Here is an 18,818-nt window from a genome sequence, read left to right as displayed (position 1 = left end):
TGGCTGTGAATGCAGTAAAAGGAGGTTGTACAGTACAAAGTATTAACTCAAAGGGGGCCAATATTTTTACAACGTATACTTTTCAATTTTGTATTTGTTAACAAAATATAAAATGATAAGTTACTTTGGTTTTGTCTCACGATTGTGTCTTACTTGTTGTTGATTCTGACAAAATATTTTGAAGTTTTTATCTATAAGTTTATGGCCTGAAATATGACAATGTAAATGTAAATGGGCTGCATTTAAATAGCTCTTTTCAAGTCAATGAAGGCCTCCCGAAGCTTTACACTTACCCATTCACACACACTCACACACCGATTACAGCATCAGCAATGCAAGCAAGGCAACTACCTTCTTATCGTGGGCATTAGGGATTCAGTGTCTTTTTCAAGGCATATATCACGGAGAAGCCGGGAATCGAACTTGCGACCTTGTGATCCCAGGTCGAGCACTTTACCTCCTGAACTACTAGTTCTTGGGGGGGGCAATCATGTTGCATTATACTAGGTATAACAGAATCTATGTGTTTTTTTTTTTATCTGAACATATATTTCTTCAAGGGCAGCACGGCAGCGCTGTGGTTAGCGCGTGTGCGGCACAGTTCTGAGGTCATGGGTTCAAATCCAGCTACCAACGTTCCTGTGCGGAGTTTGCATGTTCTCCCCGTGCTTTCGTGGGTTTCCTCCGGGCACTCCGGTTTCTTCCCACATTCCAAAAACAAGCATGTCAGGTTAATTGGCCGGTCCAAATTGTCCCTGGGTGTGAATGAGCGAGCAAATTTTCTGTCCCTGTGTGCCCTGCGACTGGCTGGCAACCAGTTCAGGGTGCGCCCCTGTCCACTGCCCGGAGATGGCTGGGATGGGCTCCAGCACCCCCGCAACCCTACTGAGGATAAGTGGTGCAGATAATGGATGGATGGATGGATGGATGGATATTTCTACAAATGACAGGATTGGTCCCCCTTCAGGGACATCATGATTGGACCATGGGTCTGATCCTTTCTTGAGGGTGAAATTCAAGCCTTTGACCAAGATCTTATCTTCTCATAGGGGGGGTTATTGTTGAAAATGTGTCTTTGTGAGAGGCCCGCACTGTCCGTGTGGTTGTGCATGTTATTGTGTTGTTGTCCTGCGGGAAACGATGATGGAGGCTCGCCCGCGCTCTCGTGGAAGCGGGAGGGGAGCCCGGCGGCTGAATGCGACCCATTGTCAGAGCTCCTACGGGCTATGGAACCGGCAGACCGTGTCAAGCCCCGATAGTGGCCTACATTCGATGGACGCCTTCTTTCTCTTGGTTTGTTCAAACTGGCCGAGTTTCATACACGTTGGCTCGGATTCAAACAGGAATTCAATTGAGCGGTGCTTGAAGTTGCCCCCTCTAGTGGGCACTTTGTGTATCCCTTAGAAGGCTCTTTAACACACAGACCCTGCAGAGTTGAGAATGACTTTTGTGCATAACTTTTTAACAGGGTTTTTGTGGATCCTTGAAAAGTCTTGAAAGGCACTGATTTCATTATTCTAAAAATAAGGCAGGCCTTTATTGGCCTTAAAATGTCTTAAAATGTGAACACATTAATAAGATTTATATTTGTTTGAACTAAAACAATTTAGTAACCTTTATCAATCTTTGTCTTTCTTAACATTTCACCGTTTTACATTTTTTGAAACACAGTATGACCACAATAACGGAACTATCAAACGGTGATGTGGTTTCAGTCGGGCCTTTCGAGTAGATGTGTGTCTTAGGTCTACCTACAATACACATAGCAACTTCGGACAGAGACGTTTACTTCGGACCCTGGGAAAGTGTCCATTTAATGAAAAGTGGCTGTTGTTTTTTGCCATGGCCAAAAACTGTGCCAGGTAATGTGTACAAGGCACCATGTGTTGTGTGAAATATTTGTGTTTTGCTGTTTATTTTGTTTACATTTTGTTGGGGTTTTTGTTCTGTTTTTGTCGTATTGGTAATAAAAAAGTCCTGAAAAGTCTTGAATTTAACTTGCCCTAAGCTGTAGGAACCCTATACAGTATAAGGAATTTAAACTTTAAAGGGACATTGTGTATTATTTAGCCTTGTTTAGTGGCAAATAAAGACATTATACACGTAAAAAAGCAATATTAATATAAAAAAAGTGAAAATAAATGAACTATCATATAAACATGCATTTTACAAATACTTGTAAGTCGAGAAAATCACTTTTTTTTTACCTAGAGAGAACGGACATAATAGTCCTCCATCTTGGTGCTATGGTCAAGTCAAGTCACATTTATTTATATAGCCCTTAATCACAAAAATGTCTCAAAGGACTGCACAGGACTACAATTACACCATTACCTGATCTTAAACCAACATGCGGGCAAGGAAAAACTCAGCGTGAGGAAAAAAGAAACCTTGAGAAGGGGGTACCCTTAAACCAAAATTATTGCGAGAGGCTGGAGAAAAAAGCACTCTCTTCGGTTGCACAACACAAACAGTAACATGACTGTCCCTTTAAGTTACCTTTATATATTATCACTATAAAAGTGTGAAATGGTTGAAGTTGTTATTAACTTCTGAAATACGACATAAATAAATGGAGTTGTTTTGAACAAAACTATTTTCCCTTTTCATTACATATCCAAAGGTTTTTCCCGAAAGGCAACAAGCAAATTGAAGGATACAAGTACTCATTTATTTTTTAGGTTTTAGGTATTACTTACCATGTACATCAAAATATAAAGGTAGTTTTTTTACAAGGTTAGTTTAGAACAGGGCACTACGGGGCGCAGTGGTTAGCGCGTGTGCGGCACAGTTCTGAAGTCATGAAATTGAACTTCCCGTGTGGAGTTTGCATGTTCTCTCCGTGCTTGTTTGGGTTTCCTCCGGGCTCTCCGCTTTCCTCCCACATTCCAAAAACATGCATGTTAAGTTAATTGGCCAGTCCAAATTGTCCCTAAGTGTGAATGAGCGAACAAATTCTCTGTCCCTGTGTGCTCTGCGATTGGCTGGCCACCAGTTCAGGGTATCCCCTGCCCACAGCCCGAAGATAGCTGGGATGGGCTCCAGCACCCCCGCGACCTTACTGAGGATAAGCGGTGCTGATAATGGATGGATGGATGGATAGATGGATAGTTAAGAGCAGGTGTCACCAAACTTTTTGAACATGAGAACTTTTTATTGAGGTTTTGAGTTTTTTCCTTGCCCACATGTTGGTTTAAGATCAGGCGACGGTGTAATTGCAATCCTGTGCAGTCCTTTGAGACATTGTTGTGATTAAGGGCTATACAAATAAATATGACTTGACTTGACTTGACTGACTTATTGTTGCAGATTTGAGCAAAGTGGTTTACATTCATTTTGATACAAATTTATCAAATAACATTTTATGTTATTACTATTTTGTTAATATGTTATTACCAGGAAGTAATTATTGGAAGTCAAGTCAACCACTAAATTATCAGGTCACTTAAAAGTCAAATCTACTAAGAAATACGACCCATTGCTGTTTGGAGATTCCTGGTTTCGAACATTACAAAAATGATCAATTTTATGGAAAGTTTAGTGTACATCTTTAAATACTTCATTCATCAGTAATTTTTACTAGACTTATAGTGAATGCGTTTTAGGGGGAAGTATCCATTTTTGTAGGGATTGTAATACCACATTTCCTCAGACTGATACCTCAACTTTGAGCGCACCATAGATACTGATTCCTCATACGTATTTTACATGCCGATACCATCAGTACTCTAAATTACATTGGTTGGAAAGCTACAAATGGCCTCATGGCGTTATTGTATAATCCCCATTTTATTTATTGTTTTTGTTTTTTATATTTTCTTTACATCTCTTTTGCAATTATTTAATCAGCATTTGAGTCTGAGCTACAAAGGCACTTGTTTGGTTTCAATTCATCTCCTTTAGTCAATGTCAGCAACAAATACAGGATTATACAGGTTAGATTAATGGGATTATAAACCTTCATCCCATGACTGTAAAATATTTAATGAACCTTGATAACGCATTAGTGCAGAAGAATGGGTCTCGCTTTGCATTTTGCATTCATCTCCATAGAGAAAAACTACAATCAGGTTTCCATCACTCATGAAGATTCACGACCATCAAAGTCGAGCATTGGCAAAACGCAATTGTGTTTCAAATGAAAATACATTTCTCATACTGGCTGCGAGCTGCTTCGCTGGCAATCCTGCCGGGATTGAGGGTGAGTCACGGAAGCAGCTTAATATTCTGGCTGCTGTCGCCTTGATGTTACCCGGGCTAATTAAGCCTGAGACGAGCCGCTCGGGTCTGCCGGTTCATTTGAATACCTTACAGTGATGATAGATATGTGCTTTGATCCAGGAAAAATGCTGACTCTGCATTTTACAATTTGGATGAGGGTTATTGTCACCCATGCCAACGCAAAGTGTGTTTTATAAGGCCGAATGGAGAACACTCTCAAACCCTGTAGATTTCTTCTTGGCTCTTGAAGTCACAAGACCAGCATTTTCCAAGTAGGAACCGAGGGGGCCATAAATCAGAAAGTTAAGACGGTAAAAGTCCAAAGAACCATTTTTATGTTAGTAACAAAACCTTAAAGTCACTGGCCTGTGCAGCCTGTGCAGACTTTTTGTGATTAAGAGCTTCACAAATAAATGTTACTTGACTTTGCTTCGGCAGGATCGGCGTGATATGCGCCTACGCCGCAAACCAGAACCTGAGCACTCAAGTCAAGAACGTCCGACGGTTGGTCAACAGCAACATGAGGGACCTCCACGCTTTCGCCAATGACACACCAATGGTAAGGCGAGAAGCTGCCCCATTTTTTTCTACACTTTTCATGATTGATATGTTTATAGTTTAGTAGACACTCCAAAAAGGAGAGAAGCAATCAATAAGCTCAGAGCTTGCAAAGAGAACATGAAGGTTAACGAAGGCAAAATGTTTAAATATGCTAAGTAGATACCTTTATTGGTTTATGTATTTATTTATTACTCAATAACGAACCCAAATGACAGGCTGAAGTAGTTTCACAAATAAAAGTAATTTACTTTATAAACATTTTGTAAAATTACTTGTGCACTGTCAAATTATAATTTTTTTAAAAAATGTTGGTGTTTTATTGCAAAACTTAAATGAATTAAGTACTTCACTTCACGTTACATGACACTTTTCCGCCATCGTGTGGCCTTTATGGAAAACTACATTTACCTTCCAGCTTGTCCTACAGAAATTAAACATTTTTGAAATAATGCCAGGCAGTCAACAGGGACCTACATGTGGCTCCTGAGCAGGTTTAGCGGGTGGAGAGGTGCAACTTTTTGGTGATAGAAAGCATGTTCCTCTCTTTAGCCAATCAGAATGCAGAAAACAACGCTCAATGAAAGTTTGCGAAGCAGTGAACCAGCGATAACCGAAGCGCGAACTAATGAGGTGTCTCTGTTCATCAAAAATATCTTTCAACAAAAGGGTATCTTTGGAATTTTACAGACGATGGGGTCGGTGGCAGAACAACGGAAGCAGATGGCTTGTGATAGTGATAATGCAATGGCTCAATGAAAAAAATCTAACTCGACTGAACCAATATGACTGCCAATATAACGTCGCTTCTTGTCTGAGGGTCTCCTTGGGGAGAGAAAAAAGTATACAGTGACATGTTTCAATATTGCAGCAAAACCAAATCAGATGACTCACGTTGACATTGCTTTATCGTATGTCCTCTTGCAACTACAGTGATCCCTTGGTTATCAATGTTACTGGGGACCAGAACCCCCCGCAAAATGTGAAAATCTGTGAAGTAGCATCGCACCTTCATCAAAGCCTCCGGGGGTCAAACATACCTCGAGATGACGTCCTTACTGACAACTAAAGATTTACAAATAAAAACACAGAACACAATTGAATAAATGGTCTTTTTGCCATGATACAAAAATACACAAAATTGGAGGTCTTCTGTCTCTACCCAGACCCGATAATAATCCACGGGGCACTTTCTTGTGCTCGGCATTTCTTTGCGCCCTTCTTCCTTTCCGATCTAATTTACCGGTCCGTCACGGTTGCGCACACAGATGGTCACGCACACCCAACACACAAAGCCCACCCTAACCGGCCCCTGTTTGCTGTGTGCTGTCCCCTCAGAACATAATGCATGATACATTAATATCAATGACAATTCAATTAAAAATCTACGAAGCAGTGAACCAGCGATAACCGAAGCGCGAAGTAGCAAGGGATGACTGTAGTAATTTCTGTGTTACAGCAGCAGGAGATATTTTATAAATAGTGAGATGTATATTAACTGTTTTTTGTTTCCTACCACAGCAAATTGATTACCTCACCTCTCAGTACGCCACTGCCAAGAACCAGGTACTCTACGACCTCGAAAGTAAGTCCTTCACCCGCCAGTGGCGAATTTTGTTACAACCCATTGCATTGACTCCATTAGTACTCTTCTAACAATTGACAAATTCTTTGATTTTGATCTATGGTTCCAGACAAAATTATTCATCTCACCCAAACAAAAGCCACACTTTTATGAACATGTTAATTTATCTGACCTAGAGATATGAAAGTCAAGGAAGGCCAATACTTGTTTTGTTTTTGTATGCACTGCACAATGACATTTGGTGTTGTGGTCGAGTAATTTTCCATGTCTTATCTTTTAATATTTGTTTATCTTGTCTCGCTGCACAGACATAGGTCCGCTTTTAGGGGGAAGGATACGCAACGCTTTGGATAAGGAGGTGCACCCGGCTTTGGACGACGTGTTGAAAATGACAGGAGGTGCGTTTAATATCCTGTCACGATAGCAAAACCAAAAAGTCATTTTATGGTTATTGGGGGTTGTTGGAAAAAAGAAATAACATATGACCTAAAAGCCAATATCATAGAGATACGGTATTTTAATCTATATTTTTTATAAATTTTAGTGTCTGTATATCTATTTCTATTTTATATCAATTTTATACTATAATATTAACATCATATATAATGGAATTGTGTTTTTTGTCATTGATTGCATTGTTGTGAAATATTGTATGCAATGAGATTGGACACGGCACTCCAGCTCTCCAGTGTAAACATGTAATAAAGAGGGGAAAAAAGGAAAGACTATCTGGCATAAAGACAGGAAAACTATACTGACGCTGCCCTACTTACTAACGAGATAAGTTGACATTGTTCGTAAGTTGCTTCAGTGCTATATTTTGTATGCTTAGGGTTAACATAAGTATGTTTAAGGCTTGTATAAGTAACCTGTATTGTTTTGTACTAAAAAATCAACATTTCATAAAATAATATAATCTATATAGATAAATAAAGTTAAGTTTAACTTACTTTTGGAAGACGGGCGTCAAGAGTTAGGCTACTTCCTCCGTAGTAGTAGAAAGTGGCCGAAAAAAAGTTATCCAACCATTTTCTTAACAGCATCAAGCTTCCATATTCCACTTTCAGTTCAAATGAAACGGCTCGCCTCTTCTTTACACTTTACACCAACCTTATTGAATGGATGCACGAGATATTAAACAATAAAAATGTCAAAGTTCTTAGCGCGCTGGAGATACAGTATAGAATGCTTACACACGAACTAGGAAAAGGAAGCGGGTGCCTTCTTCGGCGTGGATGCTGGGTGACCTCTCACAGCGCCACCACACGCCGGTAGCTACAGAAATGTCCTCTACTCGGAAAAAGGTGCACACAATACTAAATCTAACTTACAGCAATGTCTGGATATTTTTTGACATTCGATGAAAATGATAGAATTTACCGTTTTTTTTTTTCGTAAGTCGAATGGTTGTAAGTAAGGGACCGTCTGTATTTACAACGGTGGAAACATTTTTTGGGCCTGGAGAAGGATGGGCGCCACCAGGCTGTACTTGGCCATGACAATAGAGCCCCTACAACCCGAGTGGTTCAGGGAACACACTCCTACCGGCCTAATTAGAGACAAGTCATGATAATAGTGCAATGTCCGTGAATGAAAAAGAATCGTAACAATAGCGTAATGAAAAGAAGTGCAATAACATTTAGCAGCAACATAAAAAACACAATAAGTCACAAAGTATACATTTTCACAGTTTTGGGCAATAACAGTCAGCAGGAACAATCGAGAAAAAAAAAAAAAAAAAAAGTCACAAGATATGTTTTCACAGTACCTAATATATCTGATGAGATTAACATAATGAATTATATTTTATGTTTCATCATATAATTACACAACATATTTTAAAAGGGAAAAATAACATATACAAATGTGAAGTAAATCACTATTGAATTCCAACTCATTTAAAGCAAAAATAAAACCAGTAAATCCAGTAAAATGAGGAATAGAAATCGTGCGAAATGAGTGTGGGCAGTCTAAATAATGAAAATAAATAATAAATAATAATTCATTTATTAATCCTCTATTTCCAAGTTCCTGATTGTTTTGTGGCCACTATCACGAGTACCTCACCTCATCTCATCTCATTAGCTGCACCGCTTATCCTCAGTAGGGTCGCGGGGATCACGAGTACCAATACCCTAAAAAAATAATTAATTAAATAAATAATAAATAATAAGTAATGAGAGTAAATTATGATAAAAGATAGAAAACTATGAACATACTGGAAACATTTGTATGTGTTGACAATAAAAAAGCATCCAATAAAATATTTTTTTTTAAATCAACACAATCTGTGAGAGCATTCACAGTCTATATACTATTTCAGGCAATAATAATGGTACGGAAATAATTACTACATAACTTTGGTGAAATGATAATAATAAAGAAGAGTAACACACAGTAGTAAATCTAATTTTAAAAAAATGAAAAGAAAAAAAAATTAAGAGTATTGGAAAAATATGAAAATATCTATATCAGGGGTTACCAACATGGTGCCCAGGGTTGCTCCCTTAGGGCAGCTGAGGTTCCCGTGGACCTCACCAGTGCTAGTTTATTGTGACTTTCTAGTAAAACGACTATTTAGTGGTTGACTGAGTCTATTTATCCCTACTTCCAAAAATTAATCTGGCAATAACATAGCAACAACTTAGTAATAACATGATAAGTTGTTATTTTAGAAATGCATATCAAACTGGGTGCCCTTTGCGCTTATTAGTAACAAAAAGTTGCCCTCGGATGGAAAAAGCTTAGAGACCCCTGATGTAGATAGATAGAAATGTCTAAGAGTGACAAATCAAGGTAATTAAAGAGTTGTATTTAAGTTACAGTATTTTCACGCCCAAAGCTGGTTCTATTTCTTTATTTATCGACTGATATGGCGCACCGACCGGCTCTTTGGGTGAGAATGCTGCGCGACGCCCTTACCACCACACATCCCAGCATACAAGTGTGCGTATTTAGAAAATACAGCGGGACCAAAACTGAGTTTTGCTGTGGATGATTTAAGTATTGATGACAAAGCAAAACAATTGGATAAGACGTGTCAGAGTTGTTTTTCAGCTACCTTCAACTTGCGAACCTGCGATTAATTATTCTATAATTCTCTTACGGCTGCTGGGTTTCCATGTTCTTCCGCATAGCGTAGAAATCAACACACTATGGCGGATAAAAACACTGAGGGCATTTAATGGAGGGAAAGTGAGCTTTCATGATTATTCATATTTCGGGGAGAACTCTCTTCCACAAGCAGTATATGATGGCAATTAAACAAGAGACTACTAAAAGTCACAGGAGAAGTATAGAAGTCACATTTAGTTGGAAATGGGAACGATCTGACGAAAACATAGAAAGTTTTAACTCGACCAAGGCTAGAATCTGTGACCTCCCATTCTCGGGAGCAAGCACCCAACCCCAAGACCACCGAGCTGGTCTCCATCTGCTGCTCTGCATCATAGACAGGGCGCACTGCCCGACAGGGCGCACCCTTCACTGGAACGAAATCTGAGACTTTTATGCGCGCCTTATGGGCATAAAAATACGACAAAGGTAAAATAGAGGGAACTTAAGTTGTAATACAATTCAGAATTGTTATAGGCAAGATTATAAAAAATGCAGAAACAAGGGCAAATATTGGGACTATATAATGTATTTTTCTGATATCCGGAAATTGAAATCTGTTGACGATTTTGCAACGTCGGTTCAATGCTATCATAGTTCAGCTTGTCTTCACTTTTTCTTTCCTTTTGGTGGGTTTTTGTGAAGTGAAAATCGACAGAGCCATTAAAGGTAAACGGAATTAGACTGCGACTTTGATTTGTGTTTGTATCTGGTGGTGAGCCCTACCGAGACCCCAAAGTATTCGGCCCCCGTATTGATCCTTTTATTAAGTATTGAGTACTACGTGGAAGATTAAAACTGCACAAAACGAAACAAAAAACCCATCTAATTTCAGACTTGTTTGTGTAGCTGATAAAAACACCCACTTTTACAAGTATGCAGTCTACAATTAGCTTTTAGCTAGCTCCAATTTTGACAGAGCTATCACTTGGAGTTGGCATCAACTTTGTGACGCTGAAAACTGCTACGTTAGCTTTTTGATAGCTCATATTCCAAGTTTGATAGCTCCCAGTAGGGTTTGGGCAGCTTTTTGTGTTTCAAGAAGATTGCTAAATGCTTAATAGAGTTGTTTTTTAGCATCTTTATGTCCAATTGGCCCTAACGGGAAATTGAAAAATGACTAGTCAGACTGTAGAGGGTGGCTTCCTGCTTATGTGCAGTTTTAATCCACATTTTTGATTGCTGAATCAAAGTATTTTACTCTTCCCCTGCATCTTCAATGCATTCAAGATGCAAAAGGACTCTTGCACGCTCCAATCCCTTTTCGAAATGCCCGCCAAGGGGCCATTTTGTCATTTTCCTGCCTCTTTGTTCGTTTGTTGCATCCCCCAGTGCTTGTAAATGTGTCTTTTGTGCAACTTTAAGAATAAAGATCTGCATTTCATTTAAAGGCTACTAATATGTTATTGTCCAAAGAGTATTTGGTCTTTATTGGCCAAACATTCAAGCTGTTACTGGGTGGATTTGTGATTTATTTACATGTGGAGATATTATTATTTTGTAAGAATTCAGATTATTGTATTTAGAAATTTAAAACGCATCAAATCCATCACTTATAAGTCTGGCTAGTTATCTGGCTGTACAGCTAGCTCTCTGCAAAGTAATCGGCATGACTCTCTGCGAAATTATCTAGCTAGCCCTCTGCTAAGCTATCCAACTAGCTCTCTGCTAATTTCATCTGAGTAGCTATAGACTAAATTAGCTGGCTAGCTGTAGACTAAGTTTGCTGGCTAGCTATAGACTAAGTTGGCTGGACAGCTACCACCTAAGTTATCTACTAGCTATCGAACCAGTTATCTGGCTAGCTTTGGGTAGATGGGTGGATGTACATGCGGACGGACGGACGACCAGCTGGATAGGCGGGCGAGCGGCCAGACAGACAGACAGACAGACAGACAGGCAGACAGGCAGGCAGGCAGGCAGACAGACAGACAGACAGACAGACAGACAGACAGGCCGACAGACCGACAGACAGAACGATAACGAGCTATAAATATCTTTACCATAGAAGAAAATACTTTTATTTATACAAACACAATTTAAAGATATTGAGACAATTAACAGTTGCTAGCAACCTAGCTGAAGTACAGCTAATTCAGATGATCATCACCAACTAGCTCAGTAGCTGCAGCATTTCTTTTTATATTGTGAAAAATAGAAAACAGAATGATTAGTTGTATTTAAAATGTATATTTAGTGGTAAGTTCTTGTAATTCATAAAAAGGTTGGAAGATTAGATCCTACAAGCTATTTAAACAGGCAACTTTTCTTGTAGGGTTATATGTGCTGCATGCTAACAGGTTGTTGTCATTTCTTAGCCATGCGCGAAACCAAGGAGGCGCTGGAAAACGTGAGCGTGTCCCTGCAAGTCCTGCAGGAGGCCACAGGCAAGCTGGACTTCAACCTGAGTCTAGTCCGGGCCAACATCAAGTCCTCGCTCAATGACCCCGGTTGCCATGACGAGGAGTCGGATGCAACCTCGGCTCAGTTGTGTCGGAACATCCGACAGTCGCTTGAGCAACTTTACGTCAGCGCCAATTTCACTCGGGTACTACACTTTGCATACACGCTTTTACATACACAGTTGTTTTTTGTATCAATGGCCCCAATACAGTAGAGTACTTCATTTTTTTCGCTGGGTTTGTGTTTCAAAAAAGACCCGTGATAGTCGAAATCCACAAAGTAGAGAGGTTTTTTTTGTTCATTTAAAAAATATTCTATTATACAGGATGTTTCAAATTATTTTATATTTTTTATATATATCACAGAAAGTACATTATTAAGGTAAATTAAATCAATAAAGGATAAATGTTAAAAGTGATAAAATGTATTCATTAAAACCTAAATGAGAAATTCAAAAGCATGTGGAATATGTAAGCATTTCATGAATGTTCAATAGGTGTTATGACACGGCATGCGTCAATTCGGTAATCCAGCTCCTGCCAAACAGGCTGAAGCATATTTTGGGTAACAGTCTCTACCAGATTACAATTTCTTTCTTTTTGTATACAAATTTTCTGCTTGTGAGTTTATATAGGGAAATACATATCTTTAGAATACTAATTAATTGTTCATATCTAAAGGATATAAATTTTTTTGTGTATTAATACCCATTAAAAAAACATATTTACAGGCTCAAGTGTTTAACAAATAAAGTAACTGTATTTAATAAACGTTTTTTTTCCTTTTACAAATAACACATTCACTGTCAAATTACACCTTTAAAAATCATTTTGCTGCTATATTTCACTATTAATTCCAAAAAGGGGGGGAAATTAATTCAAGGCACTACTCACTTGTCTACTTCAGATGATATTCTGTCGCCATCATGTGGACATTATGGAAAACTGCTTTTAACTTTCTCTAGATCAAACTTTTTTTCAAATTTAGTGCTACTTTTTGTTACTAATTAGAGCAAAGGGTACCCAGTGTTATATGCTTTTCTAAAATAACAAAATATCATGTTACCAGGTTGTCACAATGTTAATACTACGTTACATAACATGGGTTTTTTAAGCTATTTTACATATGTAACCAACAATGGCAACGTTATTGACACACGGGCATGCGCAGGCAGAAAATGGGCGTGACAACTGTTTAGCCAATCAGAATGCTAAACAAAATTCACAGTAAAAATCTGCGAAGCAACAAAACCGTGAATAGTAAACCATGATACAGTGACGGATTACTGTATTGTCTTCTAATACAATTTAATTAATATGAATCTCACTTATTTTGGATTGTTTCAGCTTCCTAATGTGAACTCTCAGCTGGTGAAGATGAATGAGGTGTTAAAAACAGACCTCAGCGCCGTCGTCAACAAGGTGAAAGAAAAGTCTTCTTTTTTTGCCAGAATTACTGTGGTGTCGTCGATGATTGAGAAAAAACTAAATAAATTGCATTGGTTTGAGAATTTTCTTATATTCTTTTTAAATGAAGTATCATTCCGAGGTCAGCAGACTCAGTTCAGAACAGGATCAGGACCCAAACGCGTGACGTTTCTCTCACAAGCGTTTTATTTTACGGGAAATTAGGTAGTAGTCTGGCGTGAAATGATAGGAAGCTAGAGGCCGATGAGATAGATACCAATTGCCCGAGTAGATATCAGACAGATGGGGTCGATACCGGACAGGGCGGGACAGACAGGATTGATAATGAAACAGGATATCGAAATAAAACAGGACAAACTAGACAGGAACGAAAACTGGAGAAGATAATAAACAGGACAAAAATAGACGGGAACGAAACTGGAAACCAATATTAAACAAGACAAGAATGAACGGGAACAATACCGGACAGGAAATGCCAACAGGAAACAGGACCGAGTCAAAACCCACATCTCACGGGACAGAGGTTCGTTGACGGACTGACAAACGAAGAGTGAGAGCACTAAGTTTAAATAGACAGAAAACCAATCCGTCGATGAGCCGCAGCTGGCGCCACACGGGCGGGGCCAATTGGGCGCCATGACAACCGTGACAGAAATGGGGTTTCAATACAAATATGATTAGGTTGCTTCGGTTGAACTCTGAAGTGTAGAAACATACATATGTTGAACATAATTTATTCTATTTTATTCCTTTTTAGGGTTATGCATCCTTGAACGATACAACTTACCTGGTGATGGTACAGACCCGACCTGTTGTTGACAGTAGGTTTTTTGTTCTTTTTTTCAGACATTTACAGCATATTTTGATGAGCAGTACTGTAAGTCAAGCCAAGTGAAGTCAAGTCATGTTGATTTGTTTAGCCCTTAATCACAAAGAGTCTCAAAGGGCTTCACAGACTTATTTTTTTTCTGTTTCTATTTCTTTCCCTTAATTTTCTGTCTGTTTTTCTCTCTTTTACTCGCTTTCTCTCTAATTCTTTTCTCTTTCTTTTCTCTTTCTTTTCTCTTTCTTTTTTTCTGTCTTTCTAATTTTTGCTTCTCTTTTGCTCTCTTACTCTTTCCTTGTCTCTTTTTCTCTACTCCAAAAAAGTTCTGAATAAACGTTATTATTGTTTATTTTAAATATAACTACACCACGGTGAAATGATAATTGTAGCCATCAATGTGAACTGACTATTAAGCCACTCGGAATACAGAACGTAAATCATGATGCAAACCAGTGAGGTAGCAAGGCCGTGAAAAGTGAATCTTGTGTAAGGGGCCGGTCACACAGACACTTGCGGCTGAATCACGGCCAGAAATTTCTGCCTGTGAGGCGGACGCTATTGGACGCTTTGAGATCGCAATGCAGACGAGATATTTCTGGCCGTGAAGCGGATGCTGTTGGGCGCTGTTGGACGTTTTGAGACCGCCATATAGACGAGATACAGCAGTGCTTTACTCGCGGTCGGAAATTCACACGTGGTTGGCCGCGCGCAAAACTTTTGAGCTGCTCAAAAGTTTGAGCACGTGTTAAACCGCGTGCTGCACACGTGGTCAACACGAGGTAATGACGCGGAAATGACGCGGAACGACGTGCTCTGGCCGCGGCCAGGGCGTGGTTACACATGGGTAGGACGGGAAATTTCAGCGGGTAATCGTGGGTGGAGCATGGTAATAGCATGTTCTGCGCCTGTATCGCGGTGTTATTACGTGAAATTAGCGTGTTACGCGTGTGACAGTCAAACGCCTTTCTCCGCGTATATTCAGCGCGATTTGCCGAGCACACGTCAGTTGTGCTCGAGACGTCAAGGGGGTGAACATGGATCCCCGTCAGCGCAGTGACGTCGTCTTAATCCATTTTTATTTCTTGACATTTATTTTCAAGATAATAAAATAAAAATGATGCCATAGCTTGAAATCTTGATCTTCACGGGACTGTGTCTTGAGCGGTTATGATTTCTACAGCCCGGTGTTATCCGAGAAATGCATCCCTGCCGAGATTTGCATCCCCTCGCTACTACAACCACTTTTACCTCGTTTTATCTCACTTTTAGGGAATGTAATGGCGAACATAAAACCAAAACCACTTCGTCTTGCATTTGTTGGAAATGTAATACAACTTAAACCCTTCCGTCTTTGTTTTTGTTGTGAACGTAATCGAACGGTAAATCCTCCCCCCCATTGCGTGAACGCGCATTCTGCTGCGCTTCCAACGAAAGCAATCGTATTCTATATAAAACGCTTATTAAAACTATAAAGCGAGCTAATTATAACAATTGGGAGATCCTAGTCTATATAACGCGTTTATTTAAACAATAAAGTGCGATCGTATTCTACAAAATGCGTTTGTTAACGCGGATGAAAAAGTCACCAACGTCAATGCACGCTTACAACAAAAGCGATCGCAGCAGAATGCGCGTTAACGCGAGGGGGTGGGGGGTTGGGGGTGTTGCGTAGGAGTCGGATTTGGGCACAACACCGGCTCGGGAGCTTTTATACCCGTGGTCCACACGAGAAAATGACGCAGAAATGACGCGATGAGGAAGCGGAACAGTCGCCGGCGTCTGTTTTGCGGGCATACCACCGATGAACAGCCGGTTGGCCAATTTTGCGCATTTTCCATCGCGGGCAACCACGGGCAAAAAAAAAAACCAAAATTTTAGCCGTGATTCAGCCGCAAACGGCTGTGTGACCGGCCCCTTAGCGAGGGTATTCTGTACTAGTTTACACAAGTCACTAGAATTGATTTCCCAAGCATCTTAGAACCCTAGGAAACATGTAAACAGCATATGGGAGTTGTGGTTCGACCCAAAAATTTGTAAATATAGAATTAGCGCATCAAATATTTGTTTTGTTCAGAATCTTTATTACGTTTTCTTTCCACTTTATTCAAGGATTGTGTAGAGTGGGGATCTACTGAAAGAAAAAATGGCGTTTGTTATACTCATGCGAATATCAACTCAAACATTTGCCTTTTGTTTTGCCTGAAACCACAACAGCGGTGGAGAGTCTGTTGGATGATGTGGGTGGCAATGTGGCCAACTTGTCCAAAGTCTTGCCTGTGCAAAACGCCCTGTCCAACTTCACTATCTTTATCAGCCACGTCCACGCCAAAATCGAGGACCAGTACCCGGAAATTGACAAGCTGGACTTCTACAGGTCAGAACCACCTCTGTTGAAATCATGAATAATGCCATAAATTTGTTAGGCAATATAATCCGATTAAGAACGGAATATGGAGAGATCCGAATGAAATGATTCCTCTATACATGGCGTTGCGAGTTTTCCCATTACAAGGGTGTGGCCTTTTTATGGAAATATTCGTTTTTTCCACATGTTATGTTTTGCAAAGGCGAACCCAAGCGCAGACACACAGCTGTATAACAAGTTCATCTGGGAACAAAGGGAATTAACAAACGTGCTGCGCACATGAGAGGATAAGAGTATATGGTTGACAGAAAGCATAATCCGGAAAAAACTCACAGCTGGCTAGGAACAGCCAGACCTGAGTCGGTTCTTAGTGAGGGCCAGAAGTGGATGATTAGAGACGTTTATCACTGTCGACATCATGTAAAAGGTGGTGTCCGTAACATGAAATCATCATTTCAGCCTTTGTCAGCCTGCTTGTTTTGTCTGTGCAAGTACGTGACTCTGTTAGATGCGCTCAAATGGACTTTTGGTTTTTCATCTTTTGGGGGTCTGGGATGGCATTTGGACTCTATTTAAAATAGTCCTTTTCTTATTTTCACTATTTTCATTCTAAAATAAAAGAAAACTGCGTGCATGCGCATAAAGTTACTTTCCACTACCCTTCCCCCCACCTCCTTTCCTCCAGCATAATGGGCTTTGTGGCCTGAAGACCGATGATAAAAGTAAGATAAAAGCAGATAGGTGCAGTGAAAAAAAATATAAAGGCTCTTTGAACTCAGTTGGGTATTGTTAACACATAATTAATGGAGAAAATATTCCATTATACACTTTTTATGGGCACTTTGAACAACGCACCTCACAATTTAATACAGGATTTTATTCTTGTCGCTCACAAATTTCAACGCTCAAAAGTGGGCACCATTTCTGCATCTCGTGTGTTTACAAAGTGTGCTCGTGCATTTTTGGCCAAAAGAATAGACTTACATTATATGTGGTTGGATACAACTGTAACATACATTCTATATATATGGATACACCAGTGGCAGAAAAAAAACACAAATGTCCTGAAAAAAAATTCAACAAGCAAGACAAAGTTTGTGTGTATCATTGGTCCCAGACTGCTTTGGGGCATAAAAATATCCTGAGTGAAAAAACTGGACATGTACACAAGCAATCGGATTTCTCGTAAGGGAAAAATGAAAGAACTGACCCAACTATTGCGATCATAATATTTGCAGTCTGACATTTATCAGATTGTTGTGCATGGAATTACTAGAAAAATTCTGTTTCCAATCGGATTATCGCTAGCATGTAAACCTACTCAATGTGTCGAATTAAATTACTTTAAAACCTGTTTGCACGAAGGTGGATGGCTTGCGTGGCTCTGTGCTGCATGCTAGTTCTGGTTCTGGCCTTCAACTACCTGGGCTTGCTCTGCGGCACGCTGGGATACGACAAACATGCCTCACCAACCACACGGGGATGCATCTCCAACACGGGAGGCACAATGCTCATGGCGTAAGAAGCACTCGTTTTACATACGGGCATAAGAACATGCTTTTTTGTTAATAGACATTAGACACATGAAAAATAAATCATATATCTCTACTTCTGACGCTACATACAGTGGCTTGGGAAACTATTTGGCCACCTTGAACTTTGTGACCTTTTACCACATTTCAGACTTCAAACATAAAGATAAAAAACTGTAATTTCTTGTGAAGAATCAACAATAAGTGGGACACAATCACGAAGTGGAACACACTTTATTATATATTTTCAACTTTTTTAACAAATAAAAAACGAAAAAGTGGGTGTGCAAAATTATTCAGCCCCATTGAGTTAATACTTTGTAGCGCCACCTTTTGCTGCGATTACAGCTACAAGTCGCTTGGGGTATGTCTCTATCGGTTTTGCACATCAAGAAACTGATATTTTTGCCCATTCCTCCTTGCAAAACAGCTCAAGCTCAGTGAGGTTGGATGGAAAGCGTTTGTGAACAGCAGTTTCTTTCCACAGATTCTCAATTAGATTGAGGTCTGGACTTTGACCATTCTAACACCTTGATATGTTTTTGGTGAACCATACCATTGTAGCGTTTGCTTTATGTTTTGGATCATTGTCTTGTTGGAAGACAAATCTCCGTCCCAGTCTCAGGTCTTTTTCGGACTCCATCAGGTCCTGTATTTGGCTCCATCCATCTTCCCATCAATTTTAACCATCTTTCCTGTCCCTGCTGAAAAAAAGCAGGCCCAAACCATGATGCTGCCACCACCATGTTTGACTGGGGGTATGGTGTGTTGAGGGTGATGAGCTGTG

The 18,818-nt window shown here is 39.7% G+C and overlaps 1 protein-coding gene across 12 annotated transcripts in view; it reads left to right on the top strand.

Moving 5' to 3' along the window:
• prom1a (prominin 1a) overlaps positions 1–18,818 on the top strand; it is an 87,343-nt gene that overhangs the window by 43,342 nt on the left and 25,183 nt on the right. For 8 of the 12 annotated variants that reach the window (XR_015851246.1, XR_015851244.1, XR_015851249.1 and 5 more), the window contains 9 exons: positions 4,660–4,780; positions 6,301–6,364; positions 6,673–6,762; positions 10,124–10,147; positions 11,797–12,026; positions 13,228–13,302; positions 14,066–14,129; positions 16,349–16,508; positions 17,865–18,017. Coding sequence is in view for 5 of the 12 variants with exons in the window: in XM_088343253.1 (XP_088199379.1) it covers positions 4,660–4,780; positions 6,301–6,364; positions 6,673–6,762; positions 10,124–10,147; positions 11,797–12,026; positions 13,228–13,302; positions 14,066–14,129; positions 16,349–16,508; positions 17,865–18,017 (981 nt within the window). In the remaining 7 variants the exon portion in view is untranslated. The remainder of the gene's footprint in view (positions 1–4,659; positions 4,781–6,300; positions 6,365–6,672; positions 6,763–10,123; positions 10,148–11,796; positions 12,027–13,227; positions 13,303–14,065; positions 14,130–16,348; positions 16,509–17,864; positions 18,018–18,818) is intronic. The other 4 variants (XR_015851248.1, XR_015851247.1, XR_015851245.1 and 1 more) reach the window with 1 other exon arrangement.

The sequence above is a fragment of the Urocampus carinirostris genome, chromosome 9 (assembly GCF_059441175.1).
Source record: "Urocampus carinirostris isolate Australia breed hairy pipefish chromosome 9, RoL_Ucar_1.0, whole genome shotgun sequence".
Classification (NCBI taxonomy): Eukaryota; Metazoa; Chordata; class Actinopteri; order Syngnathiformes; family Syngnathidae; genus Urocampus; species Urocampus carinirostris.
The sequence above is the reverse complement of the archived record's forward strand: the minus strand, read 5'-3'. Positions and strand labels throughout refer to the sequence as shown.